This window comes from Pomacea canaliculata, linkage group LG2 (genome assembly GCF_003073045.1).
Source record: "Pomacea canaliculata isolate SZHN2017 linkage group LG2, ASM307304v1, whole genome shotgun sequence".
Classification (NCBI taxonomy): domain Eukaryota; kingdom Metazoa; phylum Mollusca; class Gastropoda; order Architaenioglossa; family Ampullariidae; genus Pomacea; species Pomacea canaliculata.
Window position 1 is genome coordinate 3,068,808 of NC_037591.1, and position 24,566 is coordinate 3,093,373.

The 24,566-nt window shown below is 42.7% G+C and overlaps 1 protein-coding gene across 1 annotated transcript in view; it reads left to right on the forward strand.

The window, feature by feature from the left end:
* The first annotated feature begins 4,201 nt into the window (after positions 1–4,201).
* The window catches only part of LOC112557718 (chordin-like), a 54,528-nt gene continuing 34,163 nt past the window's right edge, over positions 4,202–24,566 (forward strand). The window contains exons 1-2 of the mRNA XM_025227718.1: positions 4,202–5,638; positions 16,734–16,834. Of these exons, the coding sequence (XP_025083503.1) occupies positions 5,413–5,638; positions 16,734–16,834 (327 nt within the window). The 5' untranslated portion in view covers positions 4,202–5,412. The remainder of the gene's footprint in view (positions 5,639–16,733; positions 16,835–24,566) is intronic.

Below are 24,566 nucleotides of genomic sequence, written 5' to 3' on the forward strand. Positions count from 1 at the left end.
TGCACTGCTCGTACGAACGGCAGTTGTTTCTTTTTCCGCCGCGCATCTCGCGAGATCCCACGAGAAACGCAGCTGCCGTCCACCTTTCACCTCCCGTGCGGCTGCTGGAGTGTGTGAAGGGAGAGAGATAGAGAAGGGGGCAGGGGGAAATTGCTACATCGGGGGGATCGAGGGACGCACCCTGAGGTTCACGCTGGAAATGCAAGTGTAATCCTGCAGGCGACAAGGGTCAGGGGACAATTACGCGGCGAGGCTTAGTTTTCAGTTTTATTGCAGGGAAATTCCTCGACACCCGATCCTCGTCATCCTCGCCTTCGTGTGTGCCCAGGACGCCGTACATCCCTTCGTCCACTGACCCCAGTGACCTTAGCCTCGTTTGGACATGCGTCCTTAATCGGCAGCCGCAGGTAAGGTGGATAGGAACGAAGGAGACAACTGCTGGAGGAGTTGCTAGGGAAGAGTGGTGGGGGACAAGGAGTGTCTGTTGATGCTGGGATGGGAGAGCGGAAAGGCAATGTAGTTATTGCAGATAAACACAATCAACACACGCATATTACAAGCGTTTTTTATGACAGTAGATGACAACGACAGTTTATTATCACCACTACTCCCCAGGTTTTCGTTGTTGAGGTCTGTTTTCTTAGAGGTTTGGTGTGTGTAGGGGGGAGAAGATGGGGAGTCATTGTCATAAGCTGTGACTAAGATGCTTGCGCTTCAGCAACTGACCGGATACACGGTTGAGAGTAGATATTTGATACCTTGGATGGCAGTCATTCATGATATGACGATCTCCTCTCAAGGGTTATTTATTTCAAAGACGAAAACCCAGACCCACACACACGCACGCAAACACACACACAAAAAGCACAAAACCTACTCTCACTCATTCTCTATATCTCTCCAAAGCCTCAGATCCGTTATAGTCGGTCCACAAAATCAGCAGAAAATTGTAGCTTTAACTATTTTTTGTCCATAATCCCTGAGAGCCAGTGTTGAGAAAGCCATCTCTCGTGTAAGTAAGAATCCAGGAGGACCTCGCCTCGACATGTTTCATGCATCACTGATCCTTGTATCTTTGTGTGCTATCTATGAGAGTGCGTCGTCTTTATAAAGGGGGGCAAAAAAAGTCGTTGTCAAGAAGGTGGTCTTATCGTCTGGCGTCGAGATGTCTGAGATTGTTAACTGCCGTTGACACTCACCCAGCTGAGAAGACTGCTTTTGGATCTCACAGGTGAGTTAAAAGTACCCGCTTAGGATACTTTGCACCAACTACCGAGCTGATAAAATAAAATAAACCTTCGCTATCATGTTCCTCCTTCTGGAAAAAAATCTTGCACAACAAATTTCGGATAAAGGGAGCCCTGTTGACATTATTCTGAAGGAATAATTCCTACCTCATTCTAGGATATTCATCCTACTGCTTTCCCCAGTTAACACAACTGTTTTATAACACCTACATAGTTATCAATCACGGACTTTAGTTTAATATAAAATAAACAAATTATAAAATACCAAGTAAAATAAAGGTTTGTGCTGTTCGGGATGAGGAGGAACGTGGAGGACGTCGATTAAGACAGAGGTGGCATCGCACACTCTTCAAGGTAGAATAGGGAGCTTTTTAAATGATTAAGCTCATTACAATATATTATATCCCAAAATGTGAGTGAACCTCACTGTAAGATACTATCTCCCAAAAGTTTCCGTCGAAGTTTTATTTCAAATTAAATTTCGATGCTTCATTCGTTGAACTAGTGGTTCCATCACCGGGGTAGGCGCCGTGCACCCGATGGTGAAATGTCGGCGTAGAATTAATTCCGATAATCTAGAGAGTAGACAACTTATGTAGATGCCCTTCAAGCGCGACAATTCAGAACAAATCTACATTCACTGGAGAACACCAAGCTTAGAAAAATACTTAAATTATCCTCTAAAAATGTATCATACAAATGTTATCAACACATTTATAAGATCTTTGTTATTCTAACACATAAAAAAATATTATGTGTAAATAAAAGTTTTAATCGATTTCATTTTCATAGTTGATTTTCGTAATGATAGGCAGTCCTACGAGTTCCTGATCCCTGGTGTCCGAAATGTGACCAGCACACAGAATTATGAGTTCACAAGTTGTAATACAACATATTATGATCGCTGCTTGTCCATCTGCTATTCTTACGACTGCCGCTACGTTTACGCTGGTTGAATTTCTCTGTTAACAAATTCCCTTCTTTATAGCGAGAATTCGGATACAAGGAATTCGGATAACGAGGCTAAATAATATAATAAAACTTATAACTATAATAAACTTGTCGCTAGTGATCAAGGTTTCAGACTATTTTGGTGATCTCATTCTGTACCAATATTCAAGTGCTTTACATTCAATTAACTTCTCTCACAGTTTGTTTCCGTTCACTTTTATGGGGTTTTTTTTGTTTGTTTATTTCTTTGTTTGTTTCTTTCTTTGTTCTCGTATTTTATTTTGTTACACTAAAAAATGTGTGTGTAAATATTTCTTCAAGCGATCAGAAACTCCTCATTTTTCCAAGCCTGATTGACAGATAGGACCTGTTGCTTTGTCATGAAGCAGTTTGGATGCTGATGCTTTATGCGGGGAGGTATATATGACTTCCGAGTCATTATTGATGTTGGTTTATTACAAAGAACAGGTATTACCTGTTGATCATAAAATATATTAAGAGTATTATAGAACATTTACTAATAAAATCCTGTTTATATTTCTATAAATATACCAAACTCTCTTTCTTTCCGCTTGTAACGACAAAAAATTGAATAAATACAGGGAACATGACATAAAATTATACTGTATAAGGAATAAATACAGGGAACATCACATAAAACTAAAGAATGAATACAGGAACGATGGCATACTACTATGTACAGAATGAGGTTATCAGGAGATGCTAGTATACAGTGAATCAAGGCGTCAGCATCAGATGCTATCTTTTTATTATTTATACAGAAAAGATTTCATAAAAGCCAAAGACACTCTCTGACCCTCTATGTCAGTAATCAGGATTCCACTTCAACTGCTAAACAGGTTTTCTCTATAGTGACTTCGTTCGATTTCATGTTACAAAGACCAGTCAACTATCTCTGTGACTGTTTTTTGTGACAGAAATATTTGATACTACACATATATACATATATACACCTTTGCTTCAGCTCGAAGTCTGTATTGTTATCGTGTGTATACAACAAGCTTTCTCACAGACGTACAAACCACTTATTTTATTCTCGATTCTTCCTGTTCAGAAGCAGACTGTCCTGTGTTATAACCTTTCATGAAGTGATACCCTTTATTATGCTGCAATATATTTAAGATTTCTTGTTCGCGACACTACATGGTGATATATCTTTTGAATCATCATTTCAGTTGCCATACAACGATGATTTCCATCACTTCTTAATAATTTATGTTACATGTGTTTCCGTGCAAGCCTAATTGCATCATTATGTTAAAGCTCATGCAACATACATTTCCGTGCAAGCCTAATCCATCATCTACAGAAAGCCCTTACGACATGCCTCAACATTCCCCTCCCTGCCCTGTGCATCCTCCCCCTACAGCCACCATCCCAAAGCTCCTCTTTGAAGAGACACACACACACACATACACGCTAGCAACACCCTGTTTTTGTGATTATAACATGCTGTCACTGCCTACTTGTCCCGAGGCAGGTACCCTGTGTGGTCCAGCAGCAGCCAGCATCAGTCATCACAACCACGCACGTCGGCGCGCTCACCAACACACGCACCGTGAGCTAGCCCTGTGCCTCATCCACCAACCACAGCTTCACACCCTCTCATAATCCCAATTAGGAGCTCCTTTGAAGTCTGATTAATACTTCCCCACCTTCGCATCGCCTGGCTTGGGGAGCAAGAAATACCTGGGCTGTAGTGTGGAGGCGAAAGATGGGCTCGGCGTTCGCGCGACGGGAGTGAGATGGGGAGGGTGTGCGTAGGAGGGAGGGTGTGTGAAGGGGGGAGGGTGTGTGTAGGAGGAGGGTGTGTGTGGGGAGGAGGGTGCAGGTGGAATGGGGTAGGGGGTAGTGTGGGTGCACACGGGACGCATACAAAACGAAAGCTAAAAATCCCGCCCGATGGACGCACAAAAAGAGCGGAGAAGCAGCCCCGGAGAGGTATAGGAGGAGGTTATTGTGTCATGGTCAAGTTGAGATCAATACATAAGCATAAAGATAGACATGCACTTGTCAGTCATCACGATTGAAGAGGATGGGGTTAGCTGATATTTACATAATCGTTAACTACCGTCATTTACGCAAGCAAACGGAAAAACAAGAGGGTGAATTTTCCCGCCGTCTCCTCAACAATGCTTATAGAATCACAGATTCTGGGATTGACACAATACCGAACATTATGGGCACTAACAATAAATAGTTGTTAATTTTTAAAAAGCAAATATAAACACCGCACTTAAAGTTAGAAGTTTGCTAAAAGTAAAGAGAGAAATTACGGGAGGGGGAGAGGGAATAAGAGTCTTGCTGAAGGTAAATTGGACGATCAGAATACAAACTAAGCTTTTTTTTTTCTTCTTTTTTTTTCTTTTTTTTCTTTGGAAAGTTGTTGCCGCTGTCGATGTGGCTCTTGCCTTGCAGCTACCTAGCCCGCCCTCTCTGCCAGGCCTAATTTTCGCACCTCGGACCGTTTGATGTAGGCCACGCCACGACAGCCCCGTGACACCGCCCGCTCGCACTCATTCTCAGGGAGCCACCGCCGGGCGTCCATTCACTCCCTCAGCCAATCTCACGCGAGGAAGCCAGGAGTCTGCTTGCTTTCAGTAGTCAGTCCCCACACACAAGGCAAGAAGCGAAGTGAATCGGAAGCTTGGAGGAATTCTTTGCTCCCGCCCGTGAGGTGGGTGTTTGTTTCTGGAGTTGATAGTGTGGAGTCTGGTTTCACTGATATCGTCGTCGCTTGCTTTCTTGTCCTCGGCGTGCAAGCATCAAACCTGTGCTCTTCTCCAAAAGGGGAGGGCTAAGTTTTGGAGAGGGGAAAGTCTCCAGTCGCTTCGACGAAAAGGTCTGGTGTTAGGGGGGGAAAAAATTGGTTCTACCATCATTACTGTTGAGAATCGGTGAAAGGGGGAAAATCTGATGTCACTGCCAGGTTTAGTTGACAGTCCACGTCACAGCGATGAAAAAAGCGATGGTAAAATGAAAGTCAGACCCAATGCGGTGAGCATAACGGACACTTGAGTGCGCCGAGTGCTGCCGGGTGCTAGGAATTCCACTTTCTTGAAAGCACGTGTGATTTCCGGGGTTTTTTTTTTTAAGAAAAAAAGGATAGACTAAGTGAGAGACAAATTGAGGAAGGGACTGGAGAAAGCAAAAGTTTGCCATGTGGGATGTGTGATTTTCAACACGGAGCTGAATGACAGACATGCCACGACCGACTTGCCGGTCAGAAAAAACAGACACAGAATCGCCGATTGCTTGCGAAAGGATTTGCAGACAAGTTCTTGGAATGAGAACGAAAGTGCCCGAGGTTTTGTTCTTACTGCTAACCCTGGCTACCATGCAGACCATGTGCCGCGGACACAACGCTAAAATCCCCCTCGTCAGTGATGATCCTCCGGAAGTGGAGTACAAGGAGCCTGGTAAACAATTTTATACTTATCACTATACTTATTTGTATTCAATGTGCGAGTCTTCTAGCTACACATAGTCGCTATCATTATATACACCTGATTGAAAACTCTTTTTCTCGTTGATAAGAAATTAAAAATAAATTAAGCAGGTGTGATATTGCCTGACAAATATATTAAAAAAAAAGCATGGTAAATTCACAGAATGAATAGCCGCGAAAAATCAAGAGTTGGCAGGATTCACAGGTGTGCGTGCTTGCTCATGATCAAACGACCATAACCGCCAACTTAACTTTGATGCCAGCAAGAGAAGCAGTGAGATGAGGTGGGCTCGAGGTTGACTGTGTGTTACAGTCTGTACACCTTCCATTCATTTCTTGTGCGGAAATCACTCCGGCGGTAAACACCAATCAAAACTATGTTCCCGCTAGTTCAAAGCGCGACGCCGCCACCAGAAATACCTTTGAGGATAAGTTTGTCGAATATATATATATAGCCACATTAACATTTTTAGGGTTTTTTAGTAATCTGTCTTTCCGCCACCTTCCATCATAACAAACAAATTTGGGCAGTTAGGTGGCCATAACTTCTGTACCTTCCTGTCAGAAAAATAATGTTATGAATAGTTAAGAGAATATTAACCGTCACCAGTTTGAGTTAAAAGGTGATTATTTAAGATTATTTTTTTTAATCACACTTTCTTACACCTTTTCTTGATGTTTCTTGCCCATGCAGTCGCTGCGGTCCTCAACATTATCGGAAAGGTTATTAATATAAATTGCTAAAATATGTGAATCACTACTTTGTTTGATTTGTATGATTTCCCTCTCTACCTTCTCTCGATACCATAAAAAGAAATAAAAGACAAATGTCTGATAAACTTAAAATTTAAGAACCACAACTTTTTCATGACTTTTTTCTTTCCCAATTAACGTCCGAGAAAAGCTTCTGTCAAATGTTTTACATTTAATTGTGTGAATGAAGTACTCGCTGTTTGCGATTTAATAGACAAAATATAACACCAACATCACTTGCTGGCCTTATATCGTACTCTTCACCCATCTCTACTTGGGCGATTAGACATAACATATTTAATTATTTTCAGTTACCTTTGTTACACTGATATTTAATTAAGAGAATGATGTCGCTCGCTCGGAGTCGGTGTACATTACAAGTAACACTTTTGTGGTCAATGTTAAATTTGTTTGTGTGCTACCCACAATATTTCTGTTTTATTAGTAATTATTAGGCATGTTATAAGCCTACTTTTCGTTTACATTGTGATAGCAATGCTCACGATCAACACAATCAATCAACAATTTTAAAAAGAAAAAAAAAAATCAGTCTACTGACTGACAACATTAGTGATGAACACCTTAAACGCGCTTTTAATTATTTCCAATTTATTAAACGGCGAGTTCACATGACCAGCCGAGAATAATACAATGTTCTTAATTTAGAGTCAGTTTCTAAATTCACGAGTGAACCCTCAGATGTATCTTTTTTTTTTTTAACTTGCGAAATGAGAGTTTCCCAAATTGCTGTTAGGGGCCGCAGGCTTGTCAAGGTAGATAAAGGTGATAATCTCCATTTCATCAAGGAGTAAAATTGTGGAAAAATAAATATGCAGCCTTCAAAGAAAGTTTTCGAGGAAAAAAATAGCGAAACGTTACTCATTGTGGTGGAATGAACACTACAATTCTGTCTTCGAGGCTGTTGACCTCTGTTGTCACCACGATGACATCATCAAGTCAACAAGCAGGTAACAAGACCACCTGGCAACAGGTCGACGTGACGACAGCAGTCGCCTGAAGGACTCCTCGCTTCATCATGGAGTTGGCCGCAGGCTCAGTCTTTCTCTCTATCCCTCGATTAGTTTATTGTTGCTGTGTTCACTCGAAAATTACTTCAGAATTTGCCAGTAAACCTGTCCACAGCTTCGCGGAGCCTTGACGATGCAAAGGAAAATTCAGTGCGGTGTGATTGTTTGTTGACGACCTCGTGACTTGTTGCTTTGTTGATGTTTACGCGATCTTACAGCAGGGTGGCCATGTTGTAGCACTAATTGTTGTCTTTTCGTCCTTTTTATTTTTTTTTTCAGTATCACCGACATCAAACAAGTAGTACTACTCTCTTGCAAACAATTGTTTCTGTTCCATAATTATTTTTACACAAATTCGTCGTCGTGTCATTGCTCACTCCGCTGTCCCCAACCTGTTTATATTGCTCGCAAGGGGATGAAGATAAAGTAAACATTTCATCAAAGCTGTTACTAACTATTGTGTGCACAAGCTAAGTCACGGCGATTCGAAACACTTCGGAGAAATAAGTATCCAGAAAAATTCGCTTCTTTACAATTAAAACTACAAATGTGTGGAGTCGTGAGCTGCCAGTGTGGGCCCATCGGAGAAACCATCAGCTCTTCTCTATTTATACTCTATTTTCAGTCTATTTTGTTAATAAAATCCCCAAAGGCCAGAGACCTGACTCAAGTCAATCTGGAAACGTCCACAATGATCTTGGCTGAGATATTTTGGTGACAAACCTTTGGCCAGGGGCTTGATGTTTTCCTGTTTGCACGATTGACAAGTGAATGCTGCTTTCAACATTCGAACTACAAGGACAAAATCTCTTTTTCTACCCAGTAGCTCTATCGTAGTCTCCGAAACTTAATTAATTTATTTCGATCTTTCAGATAGAGACACTAGCTGCATGCTTGACTGAACTATGTCTCTTTTCTATCAAAGTGGTGGCAAGGAATGAAGCAGGGAAGAATAAAGTTGTGAGGTTATCAGTGCGGCGATCTGGAAGATACAGCAATTATTGTTTCAAATTCAGCAAATGTCATGTGAGAAGCAACACGCGCCCTCCCAACCCCTTTAAGGAAGTAGTGTAGCCATTCAGGTTTTCAAAAAAGTCTTTGCAAGACTTGAATCGTGAAGGTGGAGGGAGTGGGAGGTGCCGTGACGGTTGAAGGATGCCGACAGTCCTTTGATACTGTAATGAAATACTTGGCTGCTCTAATAATATGCAAGCAAGCGATTTCTCTGTGTGATAGTCTTATGTTCCATTTGCGGTCTGACATTCCAAGTCGACAATTTTCTTGCCGCTTCCTGTGTCCCTCAGCTGCATGCTACGCTGGTTACCTACCCCGGGTATCATTGAGTTACAGTGTACAATGAATAGAGGGTGGGTGCGCTTTTACTTCTCACCATGAGACTTGATTTATTTTATTTTCAAACATAATTATTAAAAGTGCCATCTCCAGCGGTTTAAAAGCTAGAATAGGTTTTCTCTGTAATTTTCCTTGAACATTCTGATCATGAAGTCTTTTTTATATTTGTCCATTAATTTTGATCCATCCCCTCTTCCATTTAGCAATTTAACCAACAGTCTATCCATCATTTCCCTATTTGCTTGTTTTGGTGCAGTCTGTGGTTATACTTCGAATCTGGGTTTCATTACGAAAGGAATGGTGAGGATGTCTGAGCTCATTTTATGTTCCACTCACTGGAGAGAGAAAGAAGCATGCCTGCTGACATCGGAGTGAAAGCAGATTTTACACAGATGACGTCATCAGCAGATGGCCGACAGGTGTCGTGATGTTGTCTTCTCGCGCTCGTGAACTCGGCTTGCACCGGCTTCCTCTTGTGGTTCGCCCTGACTCACTAATCTTCATAATTAAACCCAACCTCTTCACAGCGCAGACGTCCTGGGACATTTTGGTTTCCTCCTCCAGCGCGAACAGTTGGACCGAAACCATTCTCATTGGGCGGAAAATGCGTTGATTTCGTTAATTTTAACATTTATTACTTCAGATAATTAACAGGTCATAATTTTTAACAGGTATCTTGACAAGATCAGCTAAGGACTAAATTAGAAAAAAAAAAAAGAAATCAGTAGATGACAAGTATAATCAGTCTAATGAAATCATATGTCAGTGATCCAAACGATGAAAATAAAATAATGCTCTGAAATTCAATAGAAGACTTTAAAAGAACATAAAAGCATTTATGGACATGTTCTCCTCTAGAAGGAGTTGTGTCAGCTTGTCATGACATTGGCACAGAAGCGCCTGGCAGTTATGTTATGTCTTGATATTCTCAGATTATTCTTCACTTACAAACTGAGGTAAGGGAGGGAGCCTCATCTCTTTGACTATACAGTCGTTATTTAGTGCTGTTTGTTGACTATACAGTCATTATTAGTTATCACTATACAGTCATTATTAAGTGCTGTCTATTAACTACACAGTGAATATTAACTACTATATGTTGACTATACAGTTATTATTAGTCTACCTGTTGATTAGTCTACCTGTTGACTATACAGTCATTATCAAGTACTATCTGTCTCCACTCCTGTGTACCCGTACCCGGGTGAGAGGCAGGTATCGGAGGTACACTCTCTCGTAGCTCAGTCAGCCGCACTCAGGGCCGGTCGTCAGGTAAGCTGGAGAAGGCAGTGGGCACCTGTGGGTGGTGGGTATCGCTCGCCTCTGGTTATTTTTCTCCAGGTGCGTTTGTTGGTGTTCCACCAGTGCACGGCGAGGTGTCAGTGCTCGGACTGCTTGTACACAAATTAACGCTGAGCACACTGTTCCCTCGCGGCACGGTCTTCTTCGAGAACTTATCCCTCGACTAAACTGAAAATTTTATAACCGATGCCCTCTCTCTTTGTTCTCTTTCTCTTATTTTTCTCCCGCCCTCTCATTTACCCTTATTCCTTTCATTCACTTGTATTCTCTTCTCTCAATCACGTATTCTGTCTTTATTTCTCTAGCGCGCGCAATGACTGTTAAACACGATTGAGGGTATTTCCTGTTGACATCGATGACAGTTTTCTCAGTACCACAGACTTGCTGAGTAAATAGCTTCATTAGGACAGCTGGGACATCACCTAGTGCCTTGCGTGCTTGTATTTCTGAAGTCAGTCAAGTGTGAATCGCCTATTGCACGCACACGCACTCTGTCTGTGTGTGTGTGTAAGGTTTGTTCGAGAGAGCATGACAAGAAGCATGTAGTAAACAAGTGACACATCGTTTGTAGTTGCCTCTCCCTGTCCTGTCCCCATAGTTCGGGTAGGACGGTCCTGTGGCTGGCCTCCGGCGCACCTCATTGTTCCTTGGTATGCCGTCTGGACTGGCTCGTCGTGCTACATCCTTAGATGATGATTCGAGGAAAAATAACAATCCACTACTAAGCTTTCCAAAGAGGCAGGGTACAGGCTAGGTTTCAGTCTTCGGACCTGTACACCATCCGAGCTATAAAACGAAAAATAAAAGAGTTGAATTTACTATATTAATTTGATACCCAATCTCTTTTCTCCACAGTAATTATTATACACAAATAGTTTCCAACAACTTATTTTTGAGCTGATAATGTCTTATTTGCAAAATATAGACTTTGAAACTCATCTAAATCCTGAGATTTTTATGACGATGAAGAGGAGGAGGATGTCAGTCACATGCCGGTGAAGGACATCGGCGTTTTCAATTTGTTTTCTTATAGAATCTTTCACAAAAAGATCCTTAAATCATTTATCTTTCCTCTCAGACAATAAGAAACTTTAAAGCTCCCTAGTGAACAAATAAGCAAAGCGTCTATAAGAGTCAGTCCGGCATTTTTGTACCTGTGATCATGTCACTTTTTATAACACCTGGCTGTTCAGAACAGACGTACATAACAGACTAATATTTATATTTGGCTGACCTTATGGTGGTTAATGATTCACTTTGAATGAGAATTTATTTAAAGTTGTAGTTCTTACACATAGACGTCATCACACAACAGTTTAAATGCCCCTCCACCTTCCCCCGCTCCCTGCACACACACACATTATCTGTATATTGTTGAGCATAATTTCTATACAATTTAATAGCATGATTTTTATTTGCTTAATTTTTTCTTTAAGACTTAACTGTATTTCCATTTTGAATTTTTTTCAGATCAGTTTGTAAGTAAGCTACGATGAGAAAGCTTATATTATTATATAAGATATTATTATCACTGTATTATATCATTACTATATTATTTGGTATTAAATAGAATTACTGCTCCGTATATTATTATTATTCCACAATAACTTCTGTCTATTCAAGGCATATAGACAACCAAAAGAGAGAGCTGATTGCTCACAAATAGTGTCTGGTGAACATTTAGACATCTTACAGCAAAAATAACACAATCCTAGCTGTAAGCAGCTATTAGTAACTACAACAGGGAGATTCGAACAGCTGCCATACATTTCTGATTGTTTTATGTTCATAGTCGTACTCCCAGTGCAATTACCTGAGCAATATTTACATTTCTTGCATAATTAATTACTGTTTTGTAGATTTCCACGTACCTCTTATTTCGTTCAGCTACAATTTTTTTAATCAACTGTTTGTAAAAGTGTCTTAGTGTTTCGTGTAACATGTTTCGTCCATGCAGGACGGCTTATTCCGTTCCATGTTGTCAACACAAACGACAGACCATTGCAGGAGAGCTGCTGATTTTTTTTTTTCTTCTCAGTCTCAAGTTCAGTCCTTCAAACAAAGCTTGTTGTCTAACTTTATAATCTTTTGTTTTTCCTTCTCTTTGAAGCAAATAAATCAGATAGAGGGCTCTACATTAGATATTTGAAAGGTTCTTCAGCTTTATTTTGCTTCTAAAGTCAGATCTGCCTTCAACAGTTCTTCGCCTAATAGCCACCAGTTCATTGTCTCATCATCGTAAGACCTCTTTCAATAGCACTCATGCTTGTTTACATTATTTGGTATTTGCTTCCTCATTACTACAAGTAATTATTTTATTTTTAGCAACGTAGCAAAGGTTGTTGGGCTTTATACTTCTGGTTCGTCGTGTTTTTGCTTCTTAATGTGTTGTGTATAGTGGTAGGAGAAGGGGTGGATCAGAATGGATCACGTGACCTTCCGCTGTAGAAAATGCAGCCTAACTACACATGAAGGTTTGAGTCTCGACATGACAGGCTCGGGATTCGAGAGATGGTGACGTAGGTCTCTGCTGACTTCCCTCAAGTGGTTCGGTCATGGCCCCCGACATGACATCATGCCGAAGACGGTCCCCAAGGTTACTTTTAAGGCGGTGGACGCCGTGGCAAAGAGAAGAAAATCAGGTGACTAACATGGTGAAGTGGACCGACAGTTCACTGGATACCTTCTCATGAGGACCCAACACCACCCCGTTGCAGGAGTTCACCTTCATGAATCCTGTACGACTGGTACCTCGGGTACCCGGTACGGGATGCCATGAATGACCACAAAGAAGCTCAATAAGCACTAGAGACCCGCTGTTGGCTAAGCTGTTCAAGTATCTTGTTTAGTTTGGTGCTTTACAACGTACTGGAATATTCCTTCCTCCACCCACTTCCATTTCCACAAGCCATGTCCTGCCGATACGCGCCCACGTCAGCTTCCAGACTCCAGGAGAAACTCATGTTGTTGGCTTTAATTTCTTCATTGATTGATGTGAAATGTTTTCATTACTGTCCTGACAGTGAGTGTATGTAGCGGGCGGAAGGACGGTGCACAAAAAGCAAAGCATAAAAAATCTATCTTTTTTCTTCTTTGTAAACAGAACAACCTGAGTAGATTAGAAACGGACTGTAGAACATGAAGCTAATCAAAACTCACTGGCAAAACCGAGCGTCTCCCGCCATGACAGAGTGCTTTGTTGCCCACCGAGCTGGCTTTATGGGGCCCACAAAGAGGATTCGCACATAATTAACAACAACAACAAAAAACTTCTTTTGTCGCTCTGCGCACACTGCCTGCTGCTGGGAGGGAAGGTCTTTCTACAATCGCGGAAACGTTAAAATTTTAAAAATTGCGCGAGGGATGTGCACTTGATGCACGGGTATGCAGGGTGCATCGCCTCTCCACCCCCTTCTCCACCCACCCGCTAGGTTAGCGAAAACATTATTTCCCCAGTTCTTACGTGTGAGGTAAAAATAGTTATTAATTACCTCTTTCGGTCCAGAAAATACAATTATTCTGTAGCTACCTGTTTATCAGGAAATGCAGTTATCAGTCATTAGTCATTTATTCGTTCCTTGACGGGTACCTGTCGATGGGAGGGATGATGGGAGCACATGATAGACGTGGCAGATGGCAGTCCCGCCCTCTTGTCTATTGTGGCGATAGTCAGCAGGTCCTGTACAGGACGACCAGTCCAGTCTTGGACCTTCGCAAGTCAGTTCCTTCTTTGGTCACCGCGCCATCGACCAACCTTCAAGGTGGCGTGAAGGGTTGTCTTTACAGGGTGTCCTGCCGGGTCACGTGACCAAACCAGATCAACTTACGTCACTTGACTGTTGCAAGTAGAGGTTCCTGGTGTCCTACAAGTTATAAGTTATCGTGTAACCTTCCTCCTCATCCCATCTTCTCCCTCCTTTCCCGGGGCGTTAAAAGAAGGAACAGTTGCTGCTACACCTTTCTGGGAAGAGCAGTTATTGTGACTTGTTTGTGACCTTTACCCAACAAACTTGCAATAACTTTACCAAACATACTGTCAGCATGTCGAACATATCTGATATGTCTGAAGAGAATTTTTGCTTTCAAGGACCGAAGCCTAAATATTTCAATATGGCAAATTGTACTGGGTGGTCATATAAAATGAAATATTGTAGTCTTATTCCACGAAGTGTACGATTTTTTAAAACTTGTCATCTCGTCTGGTCATTGTGGATGTCTGTGCGTCAGTGTGGACGATATGATGCATTGCCAACTGTCCGTCTGCGCGTCAGGGACTCGTGCAGCTACAGCTGCGACAGCTGCGGTGCTTGGGAAGGTTGGGCGACAGCAGAGGATGGCGGAGGCTGACAGGCAGGCTGATGGCAACAAATTGCGGGGCTGTAACAGGACCAACATCCGGGCTGTCACCAGGGGCGTTGGAGCGAGGTTGACAACTAGCAGGTACAAGTGTGTGCGGAGGGGAAGGACGGCTACACTCGCCCCACGACCTTAGCTGCAAGTTGTCATCTCTCGTTTCCTCACAAGGCGCAGGCAAGCGAGGGGGGACCACAGCCTTTTTGCACTCGGCAGTTCACATACATCTTACACGCACACACGTGGAAGTTTGTCATTTCTTGCCAGCTTTTCCAGGACAGTTTAGATGTAGACATTTAAGTACCCGTGATTTCAATGAAGTCATTCAAAAGTAATATTTTACAACTATGTACTTAGCAGGGAATGTTAATAATATGTAAAGTACAAAAGTATTATCGTTAATAATCGATAATGAATTTTTTTTACTTTTTGGGTGAAACTTTACAATATAGTAGCCCCTATTGCTGACACGGCGTAAAATACTCAAAAGAAATATTTCATGCAAGATGCCAAAGGACATAATTTCTGGCCAGACAAAGGAAGGACTTACACGATGACCTCTTTACCTGTCGCTTCATTCTGATCTTTCTTATTTCTGTCAACATAGCTCAGTATGGATGTCCGCGCATGAAGAGGGATATATATATATTCAAAGAGGATTACGGAAAATATTTTATAACTTTAACTTATTATTAACTAATTATTATTATTATTCAGCAATACCCTGATCCTAGTATTTCTCAAGACCAACTCTGATCTGTGACCAAAGAATGAGCTGTCCCATTGCCTCGGACATTTGTCACAGAGTGATGGTTCATCTAGCTTGTTACTTGGACATGTCACCGTGAGTCATCCACCAAAGGTGAAACAAGATGGCAACTATGGCGCGCACTGCAGGTGTTAGCTAACCTGGTCACGTTGTTCTGAGAGTGGAGTGCGTGGCCAGGACTCGAGCTGAAGGAATTAACATTCCGCAGTTCAATTCTCAAGAGCGGGAGTTTGTGTTCCCCCTGCCACCAGTAAAAGACCGCCACGGCTTTATCAGTCTCTATTTCATCTCAGACCTTTAAGTAACGACGTGTTCGGGACCCGAACGAACAGGTCCTGAGGATGATCTGCAAACACCCGAACACCATAAGCCCATCGATAGGGGCTGTAGGAAGGGGGCGTTGAAAGCTTTATTCTGCTCCTTGAGTATTTGGTGAAAAGCCCTCGTTTGATGGTGGAGTAGCAGGTTGAGGCCTTGACGAGGTGCGCCGAGTGACCCCTGGAGTGGCGAGAGTCCCTGGTCGGGGCACTGTAACCTCGGGGTAGGCACGCGCCCCTTCATCGTCTCTACTGCGCCTCATTCCTAGTCCCAAGATTAATTTACCTGAAGATTAGGCTACACCTTCTGGAGACGGCGGCTACGTGGAGGGACAGGACGACCTGAAGAAAGCAGAAGATGAATCTCATGGAAACGATTTCCATTACTGACAGGCGAGGTGCTTGAGAATGGATATAAATCGCAGGGAATACCCGGCACAGGAAGCCCTCAGTCGCGTGAGGATTAGCGTGGTGAGGTTATCACGTGCCCACATCGTATATTAGCAACCAGATTCTTAGGTTAACTGGATTTTACATCCTCGGCTATTAGCATGTCTAATCTTCAATTCTTTGAGGGCCAGAAATAGGTGCTGCAATCTGGAAAGTTTGGGAAAGTTTTTGGAAATAAACTTGGGTTGTTTGCACCCTGAACACAGAAATTTCTTATGTTGTAACTTTGATGACAATGTGTTTTGACACCCGGATGTTCGCGTTATATTGACGAAACTTCAAACGCTTATCTACAATATAGGATATTGTAGAGAGAAATAAAAGTTCAGCAGGTCATACTGTGAGTTTGTGATGTAATTCTTAGTCAGCTCCTTTCATGTAACAGAAGTTTCTTCATCAACGACACCAACTATTCCACTCTAGATATGGGGCTTCTTTATCATCAGGCTGAAATGTGAGGTGCCGATGCGCTATTCTCTCCTACATTGTCTTGTAATTTTTTAATAATAATAATTTAGGCACGTCAATCTATATTTACTGTGAAATTATTATTATTTTTATTTATTTATTTCTCATAATGGGTGGTGTGTCTCATGTGTCGTCTGAAATCTATCACTAAGAGTTGGAAGGGTGTGTGCACCCCTTTCCTGCTGTTTGTCTGAATGTCTATAAATCAGATATTTTATGTTTAACTTTTCACTTGCCACAAGTTAATATTGTTTCACAATGTCTTTTTTACAGGTTGCTATCTGGATGGCAAGTACTACCGATTCGAAGAGAAATGGAGTCCTGTCTTGATACCTCATGGCAAGATGAACTGTGTGAAATGTGAATGCCTGGTGGTGAGTATACTTTTGTGCAACTCTTAAAATATTATTATAGTTATTCGTACATTCTCCGTGGTCATATCGGCATATTGTGGGTGTAATCACCATCTTGTTCCACAGGTAATTCTGAGACTAGCTAGTCCTCGTTCATCTCCTCACAGCAGGACAAGGTAGACGATCTGAAATGCAACCCTGAGCCCCTAAGCAAGCAAACAAGCCAAAATAGAACCTCAGCCATGATGTTACTCCAGTGGCATTTTCCGACAATCTTAACATTCGCATGCAGAACAAGAAAGTAACATTTACTCTTGCTTGTCGCCTTATGCTCGACACAGCCCAAACAAGCACAGAGATAGGTCTTTTTTTCTTTCTTCTTTCTTTCTGTTTTTTGGGGGAAAGGAACCTGCCCGGCACTCTCTTGCACAGAGATAAATCGCGGTTTGAATAGCGAGCACAGCAGGACCACCCGCTGTCCGTCTCAACTCCACCCCGGAGTGCCATTGTATACACCCTGTCTCACGTCTCATAATTAACGGTCTGACATTCTTTGCAGCAAGCCTCCCATCGTCTGCTTAGCTGCAACATCTCGATTACGTCCCCGCTTTGGCAGACAGCGAATTGTGAAGAAACAGAATATATTGCCTGACTCCGGGATGAGCTGGGCACCGATGCTCTTTAAAAAAAAGGGGGGGAACGTCTCCCACCCCACACCCTACACACATTCCCTCAGGTTCTAGTTTCCCTTTTTGTGTTTTGTTGTGATGACACGTGGCATTGGTGTTTATATGTTATCGGTTCTCGTTCAGAAATCTGGTTGGTCTTAAACACTTGTAGCCTTGTGTCGTGCAAAGAGATCACTTGCGAAGACTTGAAACTTAAATTCTTCAAATTGAAAACTTGGAGGATCCCCAGACATCACTGAAAGGTGATGGCCACTTCTTTCAAATTATTAGTAAGGAACCGTGGCAGATAATTGCAAATAATATTTCACATCGTCCGTTTCACTATTTTATGAAATAATGTTTATCACCACACGATATAAGGCACTACAAAATTAGCATGCAAACGAATTAATTCTCACCACGTACAGATTAAACGGGTGACTGCGGACAGTACCGTGAGTATGTTACGTAACTTGGGTTAAAGCTAAAAATATATCTTGCATGCTTACTCAGTTTAGATACATAAGGTATAAAGAGAGAGAAAAAAGAAACAGAAAAGGAGAGATAAGTCACAAAGAAGAGAGAGAAAATATTGTGAGAACGAGGTGGTGGGGAGAGACCTGAAGGCGATGGAAGGGAGGAGCTGATGGCGGAGGGAAGGGAAGAATGAAAGTAAGAAATAACGAGCAGAACTCATCACGGGATGAAGTGACAAAAATGCCGGGAGTCAGTGTGGCGGAGCGTCCACCAGTGCAAGTCGATGGCTTACTTTACGTCAAGTATTTTTGCCACAGAAATATAAACGTTTTCTTACTTTCCAGACTTTAATAACAGATAGCATGGTAGCGAAGTAATTTTACAATTGTAAACTGTTATATTTTTCAATATTCTAAGAAAACGCTGTTGTAGTGAGTTGTGGTAGGTCTCGTATTGTCTCGTGTACGAATGACGTCTTGTGTCTGACGTCTTGTGTCTGACGTCATTTGTTCCACGTCACTTGAGGCACAAAAAGACGTCATAGATAAGAAAGTAGTTGCTCTAAAAATGACCGAGTGAGCGGGAAAACAACGGTCTCCGTCCTCCATCTTCTTTATAACTCTCTCATCGACATTCCTCTGAACTTGTGCCTCTTCGGTTCGATTCTCTTACAACTCTCTTCCTCCTCATCGTCATCTGCGTGGTTCGTCGAGCGTTGTGTGTGTAAGTAATAAGTCATGAGTATGCAAGGTAAGTGTCCATTCGTCTTATTACAACTCTGTACCATCTATCTTCTCCCTCATCCTGGAAATTCTTGAGAAGATAACTCAGTAAAATTCGATGTCGTACGGCTGCCATTTTTCGAATCCACACAAACAACTCAGCCTTATCACGTGACGATGACTGAAGAAGAAAGAGGAGTGGGAGAGGAGAACATCAGAGATAGACCTGAAAGCGAAGTTAGTGGAGTGGAATTGCGAAGAGAAATGTGGAAATAAGGATTCTTTATTAGAGCTCTTAAAGAATATTTCTTCTTTCAGTGACGGTGGGAGGTGCTTGGAGTCATTACATCATGGAAGCCATGCTTGACTGGCCACGATGTAATTACTTACACATTGGGTTATCACAACTGGATAAATTAGGTCTGCTTCTTACAAACGCCGTTCTTCATGGTAGAAAAATTAAAGAAGGGGGGAAAAGGAAGAGAAGACAGAAGCAGAGAACAGCAGGTGAATTTTCTCTCGCAGTTCCTCCCTGTTCTCCACAACTCCCCCAACCCCCTCCAAAAAAAAGTGTTCTCCGTGTCAAAAGTAATAATGCCATGTCGCAGCTGTGAAAACAAACTTAGCCAAATATCCTAGAAAGAATAACACTGGGGCTTGAAGCTGGGCTGGAGGCTTTCTGTGAATGAGAGCATTTCACGTACGCTAGGCGCTGGGAGGGGAGGGTAGGGTGGTGTGACTGTGGTTTACACCTGTCGGAATCTCAGCATGAGGCTTTCATGTCGCCTACCTGGCCCTCACTTAATTGCGCGCTAGCACGCCAAAGGTGGCGACCTCTCATTTTCTGAATTTTTGATCGGTTTGGAGTTGTGAAATTAAACGCTTATGTCATGACTGAATGAACTTTACCTTTGTGGACATCGGGTAGTTTCCGAATAACGTTGTGTGAGCGTGATTGCAGGGGGTTCGTCCTCGTGGGGTCTGAATTTGTTTTGAAAACGCAGGGAGTCTCGCTTGTTGGTCTCTGTTTTGTTGTAACAAGATCACGAGGTGTATGAGGTGTGTGTATGTGTGTGGGTGGGTGGGTTTCAAAGCAAGGGATGAAAGAAAGAGGGAGAGAGGGTGGGTGTACGAGATTTACGTGTGTGTATGTGTGTGTGCGCGTAATTCACGTTGGTCTTACAGAGCGTGTGTGTGTGTGTACGTGTAGGTGGCCTTGTTATCATTATGTATCACCAGCTTTCTCGGGCAGATGCCGGTTATGGTGTCTGGAGATACGGGGGGTATGTGTGGTCCCGATGCCCTGTCTTACACGGTCGTGATGTTGTGTCTCATGCATGTCGATAGGTCCACGTGGTCTTCCGGAGGTTTCATCCAGGCTACAATTCTTTTTATTATTATCATGCCTCAGAAAAAAAATTATCTTTGTACTTAATGACACATGATTTATTCGCAGAACAAGATGTTTCACCATTTACCTTCATTGTGTGTGCGATTCGTTATTACAATTATGCCTTGATAGGAATTATTATTATTACAAATTAAAACATAAAGTTGCTGAGATTTTCATTATCCTCACCCCAGCTCATTCACGGGACAGACTTGTTAACACAACTTCTCTCAGAGAAATCTTTTACGTGTGAGTGAAGCCAGGACTCTTCTTGTGATTCACTGAGTAACCCTGTGATCAGCATCTTCAGCATCTGAGCATAGAGAACCCAAATAAAGGAGCAAACAAAAGTGTGTAAAACGATAGTTGGACTTATATTGTGCTTATTGGATTTTATCCTCCGACCTTCCTTCTCTTTCTCTCATTGTCTCTCTCTCTCTCTCTCTCACACACACACACATACCCCCACATACACACACATACACAAACACACGCATATACACTTATCCTCGACCATCCCTCACCCTGTCTGCACGCGCACCTGCACGGCCAATGAATGCGCAGATTTATCACCAAGGCAACTGCGCCTCCCCCCGCCTCATTATTTGTATCAACGCTCCCACTTTGTTGCTTCAGTCGGCGGCGGAGTCATCAAAAGCGGATAGCCTCTTCCAACGGGTTGCAGGCTAGAGAAAATACGCAAAGGGCCACGCCGCGAGACGCACCGACCGACGTGCAGCGCTGTCCCAGCTGCGTCAGCTTCCGCGCCGCACGTGCGCATCTCCTACGCATGCGCAGTAACAGGAGATAAGCGAGGCAGGTGAGGCACCCTGCTTTATTAGATGTGTCGGGTACACGTTAACAGAGCCCACCTGCGAGCTCTCCACCTTGACCGTTTCCGCTGTTGGCAGGTTTGCTCCTCCCCCCGTTCCAAGCCGCACAGCGCGTTTGTAATCTTGTCGGGTGGACACCCGCAATCGCCACCCGTCAGATTGTGGTGTGTATGGCCGGACACCCAAGTACAATGGGCCAACGAATCGTCAAACAAACGTGTTATCGTTTTAGCCACCCCTTCCCGCCGAACCACGCATGTTGACGGGGGATGTTCTGGTCATCCCCCCGAATTTCGTTGCTTGAAGTTTTACGTCTTGTGAACGAAGCCTTCATTTTCTAGCACGCGACATTTCAACGTACAGAGAAAAGATGAATCCTCCTGGCTCAACTTCAACAAATTTTTTAACATTTTCAGCTCATCATCAACACCAAAAATTCTCCATCTCTCACCACCACCACCGCCACCACAACCACCACCCCGTTTAGAAACCTGCCTGCACGATTCCTCACAGTTTCATAAAGCTTTCTTCTTCTGCCTCAACGCCTCGCCGAATCTCTTTCAATTGACTTGTTTACTCACACTCTCCTCGCCTGGGATAGGTGTTCAAAACCTTGTCAAATGGGCGATAACACCCGGATTTATTTAATAATGCAGACGCGTTTGTGAATGGAGCAAAGCGCAGGATGGCGGCCGAAGAAGAATAAGTGACGGGACGAACGCAGACCGGGGCAGGAGGAGAAAGAAGGGGAGGCGAGCGCTTCGCGATTCAGCCCAGCGGAAATGAGAGGAAGGGAAGCTCGAGCAATTTTGGAATTAGCTGACAGCTTTCTCCATCACAATGGCCTGGCCAATCCACATCCCCGCGCCCTGGCTTGTGGGAAGGTCTGAAATGATGTGGCGTTCGAACATCGATGACTCGGTGTGGGAGGGACTGGAGGAGTCTCGGTATGCGATGATGTGTGTGTGGTGTGTGTGTGTGTGCGGTGTGTGTGTGTGCGATGTGTGAAAGAGAGCGTGTGTGTGGTGCGTCTGTGTGCGGTTGTCTAGTTTTCGAGTTCATTGATGACTTTTTGATGGCGGACTTCATCACAACCACGGGGTTAGCCGGAAAGGCAGGCCCGCTTTACATGGACTCCCAGTATTCATGGATATTTGCATAAAATGTGGACGTTCTTTGTCGAGGTGACACTGAAGTCAAAATAAAATCATGATTATTATCTGTGGAAGTTTGCCATACGTTGTGGCTGTGCATGGGGCGTTGACGGTGTGGTTAGCGTAGGATACGGGTATTAAACTTGCCATCACATTTCTGTGCACAATCCTTTGGGTAACTGTTTCTACAAACGTTTGCCTTTTCATAGTATAAGGCAAGCTTTATCAAAAGTACAACTAAACGTTCCTCTATTCCTCTACTTGGATTAACTTTGTCAGCGGTTCTGTCTGCATGTCTTCAAACCTCTTCGTTCGTTAATTTATCTTTGAAAAGCTGCAAGCCGTGAGAAATTTGAAGAGGTGGACTAATATTATCTCTCGTCGTTGGTAATTTTGTTTTTCCTAACCACGGGCTGTTCAAAGAATGATGACAATGAATCTCGTTAATAGTTCGGTTCGGCTGAGGTGGGAGGCAAAGTCGGTTCTTGAAGGCATGGGTGGTCTGTAGTATCCTGGCGGACAATGAAGAGCGAGAGGACGTTTCTATGAATAATGGTTTGGAATGCGAACCTCGGCCCTCGACCGGACTCTTGACGTCCTTTTCACGGAGTTCCATTGGACCTGCCCCGTGGGCTGTTGGTGGGCGACGTCAGCTCGGGAACCTTTCCCCTCCACTGCTTAACCTCATCGTAACATCTCCACTTTCGCTTCACTTCTCTTGTCCGTCACCCGCAAGGTGAATGGGATAATCCGCGGTTAGCCGGTGTTATTGCTCCCCTGGCCGGCCTCCGGAGATGCTAAGTCCCTCAAGTGTGAGCCACCAAGAGACTCAGACCCTCTTCAAACTCCAGTCACAATGTCCTTAGTGTCGCTTCTTGTATCAAGTGCCAGAGTTTCGCAGGCTACCCTGCCTGCCATTGATAATAATGATTTCAGCGTGTGGTACGTTTCTCCTTTTTCTGTTCCTCCCATCTGCCTTATTTCTGGTTCTTTGTTTTGCCCTGGGTACTTGTGTAGGCCACACGTCCTTTGCTCCCTAATGGTCTCTGAATTTCGTCTGTCGCTGATACTTCTTGTGTCACGTGTATTGAATACTTTTTGTCTCGATGTCTGTCTCTACTTACACTTCAAGTCACTGATTTTGTTGTTATCTTTCAGGCTTGAGAAAGTCCTCGTTTTGATACTTAGGTCTTCCTAGCCTTTGTAGCTACACCTAGAATTTATTTAGCTTGCCTCTGTTTTTATTATTATTATTATTATTATTATTATTATTATTATATATTATTATATTATTATTATTATTATTATTATTATTATTATTATTATATTATTATTTATTATTATTATTATTATTATTATTATTATTATTATTATATTATTATTATTATTATATTACAGTGGAACCTCGGTTAACGAACGCCTCGGATAGCGAATTTTTCGGTTAACGAACAAAAATTTCGTCAAAAATTTGTCTCGGATAGCGAACAAAATTTCGGATAACGAACAGCCACGTGAACCACACGTGACCGACCAGCATGTCATCATTCGCGCTCGAGACACATCTACGATCGGTCATTCCTTATCTGTGCGCATTCTTCTTATTTAGTGATTGTTGTGCTTTATTTTAATAAGATAATCCCCAATAATGGCTCCAAAGAAGATTAAGAGCAATTAATAGTAATGAGGTAATGACAAGGAAGCGGCCAACAAATGAATTGAAAAAGGAAATGATTTCAAAGTATGAAGGTGTCATGCGTCTGTCGGATATGTGATGTCGTATTACCCAAGAGTTTTACAAAAAAGGCAGAAGGAACAGACACTGGACAAGTTTTTTCCTTTAACCTCAAAGCTACAGAAAAAGGAAGTCTCCCCCGATTTTATAATGTCACGTGTGCTCATGGAGGGGGAATCAAAGCAGTAATTCCACCCCTTCCTCCCCTCACCTGCTTCCAACCACGCCGTCAAAACGCAAGTTTTCTGATGTTTAAATGCTTTCGTTAATGTTTTTATGTTTATTTAACTCCATTTATATTGTATTATAACTGTTCTCATTAAAACAAATACCTATATATATATAGCCTGTAACTTTCAAATATTAGCGAGTCAACAGGGGCTGGGAACCAATTAAATCTATTTCCTTTATTTCTTATGGAAAACATTGTTTCGGATAACGAACATTTCGGATAACGAACAGCTTTCCAGAACGGATTAAGTTCGTTAACCGAGGTTCCACTGTATTATTATTAAATAAAAAAATTAATTTTATTATGAGAAAATATGTGCTGACTACAGATAATGTGTTTACGACTTTCCAGCGAATTGTGTTCAGGATCTACCTCCTGTGCCCCTTACCGTCGTCATATGTACCCAGAGGTGGGTCGTTGGCGGAGAGTGGTGTACACCCCGCTGGCCACGTCGTGCTGGCCAATTAAACTTGTATTAATAAGCGAGGGGGGCTTTGGGTCTGACAATATTGCCTCCAACTGTCTGCAGCTTTGCGCGTGTCTAC